Source organism: Triticum urartu, chromosome 5A (assembly GCF_056163025.1).
Source record: "Triticum urartu cultivar PI428250 chromosome 5A, HENAU_Tu73, whole genome shotgun sequence".
NCBI lineage: Eukaryota > Viridiplantae > Streptophyta > Magnoliopsida > Poales > Poaceae > Triticum > Triticum urartu.
In genome coordinates, this window is record NC_141877.1 from 32,456,407 (window position 1) to 32,464,501 (window position 8,095).

Sequence of the window (8,095 nt, forward strand, 5' to 3'; positions counted from 1 at the left end):
AAGATAAAGAATTAAAAAACCAGATTGGAGGCAGTGTGCAAGCCTGGTTGTCCATGGCTTCTTAAAGCTGGATTGAACAATAGGACAGGAGGCTTTGTGATAAAGGTTTATGCTGCAGACCACAAGTGTCAGAAGGCATGGGAGTTGAAAGCACTGACAGCCAATTTCCTTACAAAAATTTTCATTGATGAATTCAGGGATGACCAAAAGATGGGCCTTGGCACATTTTCAAGGAAGGTTACAAAGGAGCTTCACATTACTGTCAACAGATGGAAGTTAGCTAGGGCTAGGAAACAAGCTCTCTGAAGATAATTCATGGGGATGAGGATGAACAGTTTAGTAAGTTGTGGGACTATGGTCAGGAACTGAGGACATGTAACCATGGCTCCACATTTCTTGTGTCTACTCATGCTGTGACAGATGAACAGTACCCAATGGGCAGGAAATGTTTGAAATCAGTGTATTGGTCCTATGATGCTTGCAAAAGAGGTTGGCTTCAGGGATGTAGGCCTATTATATTGTTGATGGGTGTCATATGAAGACAAAGTACAAAGGGGTGTTGTTGACTGCTGTTGGCATAGATCCTAATGACTGCATTTTCCCTCTGGCCATGGGTTGGGTTGAATTTGAGTGTACTAGTGTTTGGGAATGGTTTTTGACCACTCTTAGAGATGATCTTAATATCATAAACACTTCACCTTTCACAATCATGAGTGACAAGCAGAAGGGATTAATAGATGCAGTGATAAAAGTGTGGCCAGATGCAGAACACAGGTTTTGTGTGAGACACATTTATCAAAACTTTCATGAGAAGCACAAAGGAGAAGTGCTGAAACAAGACTTATGGGTCATAGCAAGATCTACTAGCAAGCAGAAGTGGAGAGCAAATTGTCAGAAGATGGATGAACATAGTGCTGCAGCTTTTAATTGGACTGAGAGATTGAATCCAAAGACATGGGTGGAAGCATTCTTCAGTGAGTTTCCTAAATGTGACATAGTGTTGAACAACAATTCTGAAGTTTTCAACAGTTACATCTTGGATGCTAGGGAGATGGCAGTGCTTTCAATGTTAGAAAATTTTTTCTACAAGCTTATGCACAGAATGCAGAGCAAACAAAGAGAAGCAATTGAAAAATGGACAGGACATAGAATCTGTCCCAAGATTCTCAAAAAGCTTGAAAAGAATATTGAATATGCAGCTAACTATCATGTTCAAGGTGCTGGACAGGAACTGTTCAAGGTGCAGTCAGATCCTAACAGCTACAATGTGGACCTTGCCTTGTTCAGGTGTGATTGTGGTAGATGGCAGCTCTCAGGAATACCTTGTAGCCATTGAGTTGCATGTATGAGTGAAGAGAGGATTAACCCAGAGGAAATGGTCCATGAGTGCTACTCTGTCCAAACATATTTGAAAGCCTATGGATACAATCTGATGCCTCTTAGAGACCCTGAAATGTGGGAGAAGATGGATGGGGATAAAGTGTATCCACCTATCTTCATAAAACAACTAGGAAGGCCCCAAAAAATAGGAAAAAGACACTAGAGGAAAAGATGAAAGGTGGTGTTAGAGTGCTAAACAAAAATGGAGTGACAATGCACTGCTCCATATGTGGCAGACCTGATCACAACAGGAAGGGACACTACAAATACCAGGAAGCTCAAATGGGACCTAGAGATCCAATAGAAGATGAGGACTATGATGATCCAACATTTGTAGAAGTACATAACTTATTTCTTGCATTTTACATAAATCTTTCTGAACTTCTTCAATCATCTCATAACTCATCTCACAGGGCTTACTTCTTGCATTTATTTGTTGTGTAGAACATTTTTCCTCACTTGGCAAACCCTAGCATGGATCCAAGCAGGTTGCTAGACAGCATGGTTTCAAGCATGGCCAGGAGGGAAAGATCTCACAGGGCTCCACAAAGGTTTCATGGCCCCCTACCAGAACAATCAGCATTTGTTGCAGCTGCTGTTGCTTCAATTCCCCAGCCAACAATCACAACACAGATGAACATTGGGAGAACTGAAAGAGGAGAAGGCTCACAACCTGCTAGCAGAGGAAAAAGAAAAAAATGCAATAGCTGGCACAACTTCAAGTGCAGGGAGGGGCAGAGGAAGAAATGCAGCTGGCACAACTTCAGGTGCAGGGAGAGGCAGAGGAAGAAATGCAGCAACTGGAGGATCTTCAGGTGCAAGGAGGGGCAGAGGAAGAAATGCAGCAACTGGCACAACTTCAGGTGCAAGGAGGGGCAGAGGAAGCCATGTAGCAGCTGGAGGATCTTCAAGTGCAGGGAGGGGCAGAGGAAGAAATGCAGCATCTTCAGTTGCAGGAACATCTGTAGGTGAAGTAGGGAGAGACTTTTTATGGTTGTTGTGTGGAGATGACAGACCTATGGTGATTCCAGATCTGAATGCAGCACCTGATGCATGAATTTTCTCCTTTGTTGTTGTTGTAAGTTCAGTGATGAACTGTATCTTGGTATTAGTTTATGGGTGAACTTTTTAGGGGCATAAATTTGTAACTTGTTGATTTTACTGAATTTGCTGAATGTTGTCATGGGCATTTGCTGAATTTTACTAAAATTGCTGTCATGAGCTATTGTTGTCATGTGCATTTGCTGAATTTTATTGAAATTGCTGTCATGAGCTATTGTTGTCATGTGCATTTGCTGAATTTTATTGAAATTGCTGTCATGAGCTATTGTTGTCATGTGCATTTGCTGAATATTGCTAAAATTGCTGTCATGATGCACTGCTGTCATGTGCATTTCCTGAATATTATTGAAATTGCTGTCATGGGCATTTGCTGAAAAAAACTAACTGAATTTTGTCATGTGCATTTGAACTAACTGAATTTTATTGAACTAACCGAATATGCTGATGAACCACATTTGCTCCATTTTACTGAATTTGGGTGAACTGAGACGCCCAAAATTAAAAAAAGATGTTTGGCCTGGGCCTCGAACCCAGGACCTGTGGTTAGAGAAGTAGAGTGCAATGCCAGTGCGGTAAGAGTAGGAGCTTGTTAGTGTTAGATGCACAAACTTACTTGTACTCTCCACAGACGCCCACTCCCACTCGCCCACTCCACTCTGGACGGTTCGTGTTCCCACCCACCGCATCAATAAAACCCACCCACCGCACCGCACCACTCCCCACCCGCCGACTGTCGACCGCGTCGCCTCCACTCCCAACTCACCACCGCTGGCCACCGCCGCCATGGCGAACATCGAGCCCTGAAAGCTCACACTGGAGGATCTGGCTGGCAACGACCAGTCATTCCACGCGCAGATCAGAGAGGTCTGCAGCTGGTTCCCGAGCGCAAAGCTCCTGCTTAGTCACGCGTGTGGCTTGGCCAAGCAGTTGACGGACGGCGAGAAGGCGCGTGCCTTCCCCAGAGGCCACGCTCGGGTGCCGCCACCGTCCTTCCTCGTCTGGGCAATGCGGAAGGCCACCCTCAGCGTGGATCCATACCAGCGAGCTAGGTGGTGGATGTACTGCTCCACCACCTCTCTGGCCCCAGTCCCCCTTGACGGCGACCCTGCGGACGCCATCGGCGTCGTCCTCGCGCTGCCTGCTCCAGTCGACCCTGCGGACTACGCCTCTGACGACGAACTGACAGAGGTTGTTGTCGTCACTGACGATGACACGGATGAGGAAGAGGTTGTGCTAGTTGCGCCGGTCGCCGTTGATGGTGGCGGAAACATGCCCATCGACGTCGAGTTGCTGCCGAACGTCGAGCTCCTGCCAGAAGACGTGAAGGTCGAAGAAGAAGAAGAGGTGAAGGAGCCAGAGCCAGAGCAAAAGAAGAAGAAGGGGGCAGTGAAGAAGGAGCCAGTGCGCCGCTCCACCCGCCTGCCATAGATGAAGAAATAGTGAAGATGTCTGCAGCTGTTGGAGTAGAAGAAGAAGCAGTGAAGAAGAAGGGGGTAGTTAGGTATGCTGATTATATATTGGCATATAAGTTACCTATGTTGAACTGAAGATGATGTTGAACTGTTATCTATTTTGAGCTGCTGCTGTTGAACTGCTATGTTGCCTATGTTATCTATGTTGCCCATGTTGTAGTGTTGCCAAATATTGTGTTGCTATGTGTGTTGCATTCTGCCCATGTTGTGCCCATGTGCACACATCCAAAAATAGAATGTACCAAGTGCTCACTTTCTGCTAAATATGCCAATATTCCATAATGTACTACCTGAAGATCCCTGGGCCCCTTCCAAATACAATGGTCTGAATTTAACTTAACTGAAATTTGCACTGTTAAGTTAAATGAAATTTGCTTGATCTGAATTTTTCTTGCAGTTAAGTTAACTGAAATTTTCTTGCATTATCTGAATTTTGCTGCAACTATCTGAATTTTGGCACAATGCACACTTTCACTTCTCTGAAAAACAATTTCATCATCATTTCTTCATTAGTCAAAAACAATTTCATCATCATCACCATGTGCACAATTTCAGTGCTCTGAAAAACAATTTTAGTTCATCATTTCTTTATTTGGTCAGTACTACATCAACATTTCTTCATTTCAGTTCATCAGTACTACATCAACATGTCTCACACTAAAAACACCCTACTTGCTAACAATGACAGCTAGCAGAATGGCAAACAGGCCAACATACAGAAGAGCTCCAAAACAAAAAATCTCATCCCTAAATTGCTCTCTTTGCTTCTGCATCTTGACAATTGCTCTCTTTTCTTTCTCATTTCTTTTAGTTTCTGCTTCAGGTACTTTAATCCTGGCCTCCAACTCCATATTCTTCATGGCTAGATCCTTAATCCTGGCCTCCAACTTCATTGCTCTGCCATCCCTTTCCCCAGCCCACTCCTGAAAAAAATGAGAAGCAATTCAAGTCAAGAACTCCTGAAAAATGATGAGCCATTGCTCTGCCTTGTACTAAGTCAGCCACTGCAGTTCATTGCTCTGCCTTGTACTTACCTTCTTGCCACCGAAATCAAGAACTACAGTGACCCTGGCGCTAGGTTCTCCAGGCCCGCCGCCGCCCAGGAACCCGTCGGCGTCGACGCCTACTCCATGGGATCGTAAGACACCGCTCTGCTTCTCGCCGCCGGACGCTCTCATTCTCTCGCCGTCGGGATTTGGACAAGGGAAAGGGGAAAATAGGGGAGAGCTAGGGATTTGGACAGGGATAAAGAGGACAAGTGAAGCAGGGACTGCGGGCGTGATTTCCAGAAACGTTGCGGGATTTTCTGCGAAAGAGCCGGTCTGACCAGATGTGCCACGCAGCAGCCAGCTGGGCGCCAATTGTCTGTCTCTGATTGGCTGTGGGCTAAACCATCACATAGTTTGCAAGTTTGTGGACTAGTTAATTACCTTTTGCAAGTTTATGGACTAAACAATCACATCCAATGCAAGTTTCTGGGTCTCTAGTGCTCTTGCCTCCTCATATATTGTGATACAACTTAGTTGGTCAAGACATCACCTGTCGAACATGAGGTTGTGTGTTCGAGTTTCCCATCAGCCATATTTTTTTTGCATCGGCCGCCTCGGTGGGCCAGGATAATTTGCCCTGGCAAGGCCCAAAGCCAACATGCCTCATGTGGGCTCTTTTAGTATCTGTACCAAGTAGGCTAAGGCCTAGGCACCCTGCAATGGACTCAAAAATGAGATCAAACAACGTTTAGTATCACTTTGTACGTACCGCTTAAAAAAAACCACCTTGTACGTGAGCTAAATCAGATGGACTGTACGTGACCGAAACTAATGGGAAAAAACTACTCGCGGGACGAAATCAAGAATATCACCTTGCTTTATTAGTAAGTTTAGATTTAGATATAGATACAGATATAGATATAGATATAGATATGGATACGGATATAGAGGTATAGGTATAGATATAGATATAGTTTTTTGCACACCACCCCCCCCCCCCCCCCCCCCTCCCTCAAAAAAACATCTGGCCTAGCTCCGCCAGTGGTAGGTACCTATTAGCATTACTTTGATTCAATAAAGCATGCGAGATTACTAAAAAAATCAAAATACTTTCTTCCCCTAAAAAAATAATTTCTGGCACTGCCTTAGCCTTTTGCCAGGCGGTTAGATAGAGTACATACCAAACTCACAAAGCTTCTGCACTTCAATCGAGGAACGGATGTCCGAGCTAGCTTCTAAATTTTGCTGTGTCTTCATAGAGAGAACGAGTCATGGTCACATGGCCATGACGACCAACCTAGCTTGGCTACGTACGCCGCCCTAGCAACATGGCGGCTCCGTACAGAACATCTATACATCTTCCGGCACCCATGCGAGGCATTGAGTACGACACATCTTGCCGCTATACGGCCCGAACGAACGGTCCCGGCTCGCGACAGGCTACCTCGATCGGCATGCTGACGCTGTGACGGTTAGCATGCACTGGTGATGCTCTGAGGCGACGTGCGGCACAGCGGGCAGCTGGGCCGCTGCCGGAGCCACTGGTCGACGCACCGCCGGTGGAACACGTGCGCGCAGCCGGGCAGCACACGCAGCTCGTCACCGTCAGCGTACTCCGCCAGGCACACCGCGCACCCGCGCTCCTCCTTCTTTGCAGTCCGCTCACCGGTAGCCCCCGCCTGATGCTGGGTCGACGAGGAGTACACCGTCGTCGGGCACGCGGCCAGGACGGCCTCGTCGAGCCCCGCGGCGGCGGCAGCGACGCACCTGCCGTGCCCGAGCTTGATGTCGACCACGCCCTGCTGCGACGAGCTCTGCGCCGCTCGCCGTCGGTTAGAGCAGAAAAAGGTGACGAGGGAAAGCACGACGAGCAGAGCCATGGATGCGCCGATTAGAATGCTGTCCCTTGACATGGTCGCAACTCGCAAAGTAGGGACAACCTGACCGTGCCACATACGTATATATACTTTCTGCGTGTGCTGAGATTGGCGCCAACGGCCACCTCACGGTCAGATCGAATCTCCGCCGTCGACCACGAAGGCAATGGTAATAACGATGGCCATGCCTCGTGTCCTACTTTTACCTTTTCCTGTCACTGATTGTTCCTTGCTTGCTGCGTGCACGATTCCCTGTTGAGATATACAGTTGTATTCATATTCCTGGGATCTTTCTCTTCAAATTTTCTTACGAGGATGGGCTTTTAACTTTTGATTTGACAGAGAAAATAGCCTGCAAATTTTCGCCAGTAAAGAAGGTACGGTGTCGTGGCATGTTCTCTAATACAAATGCGACAGCTAGAACATAAAAGTGTGCCTCTGAATAGAATAGCAAACAATTGCTACTTGTGATGGAGGAACATGATTCTGAAGTAGGCTGTTAAGATGGCCAAGTGTGCCTTATTAGTTGATTGTTTATGGACTATGAATGATGAAGCTAGGGAATGAGATCTTTTCCCGCACTTTGATGTGACCCTCAGGGCTACTCTTGGAACCTCTCCCTAGTTTAAGCAAATGAATTCGAATTTTAGAAATTATGTACTAAATTCATAAAATATACTTCATTTAGATGAACTAAAGAGGGTTAATTAGAGAATACCATAAAGGGTACCCATTTGCATTGGTCTAATGAGCCAATTGGCGGTGGTACAAGAGGAGGCAGGGGTGGTGGCTGGACGAGAGGCGGGGTTCCGGAGGCCTGTTGTCCCTTCTCGCGGTGCACGCCGGAAGGAAGGGTGGAGAAGACGTGCATAGTTGTATCCTCGGCTCGGCTCATTCCCGCGACCCGCGGCGCGGCGCATCGTGACGAGACGAGGCGTGGCGAGGCGAGGCGAGCAGGAAGGAGGAGTGCGCGTGTAGGTCTTCTCTTCTCATGCTCTTACAAGTGATAGAAGAGCTCACCTTATAAAGAGGTACAAGTCTCACTCAACTTCCGGGATGGGACTGAACTTTAATCCCACTCACACCACTCACAAGCCATGCATGAATGGGCCAAGAGAATTTCAGAATTTTAGTTGGGCTTTGGACCAAAGGACTACTAACAAATTCCAACAACAATCCAGTCAAAAAAAATAAATTCCAACAATCACCCACAAAGTCTCATTGGCATATCTCATCACTTAGTTCCAAAACATTGTTTATATACCGATGCTTAGTGGAGACTGTAAAGTTGAACTTCCGCTGAGATGTTTATGCT

General features: G+C 46.5%; 2 protein-coding genes across 2 annotated transcripts; both read right to left on the reverse strand.

Moving 5' to 3' along the window:
• Positions 1-4,582: 4,582 nt before the first annotated feature.
• On the reverse strand, positions 4,583-5,092 carry LOC147967752 (uncharacterized). The gene is made up of 2 exons (XM_087522534.1): positions 4,949-5,092; positions 4,583-4,837 (listed from the first exon to the last, which is right to left on the reverse strand). The coding sequence occupies exons 1-2, from the start codon at positions 5,090-5,092 to the stop codon at positions 4,583-4,585; spliced, it is 399 nt and encodes a 132-aa protein (XP_087378660.1).
• Positions 5,093-6,375: 1,283 nt separating this feature from the next.
• LOC147967753 (E3 ubiquitin-protein ligase Os03g0188200-like) lies at positions 6,376-6,816 on the reverse strand. Its single transcript, XM_087522535.1, has one exon. The coding sequence runs from the start codon at positions 6,814-6,816 to the stop codon at positions 6,376-6,378; it is 441 nt and encodes a 146-aa protein (XP_087378661.1).
• Positions 6,817-8,095: the final 1,279 nt, after the last annotated feature.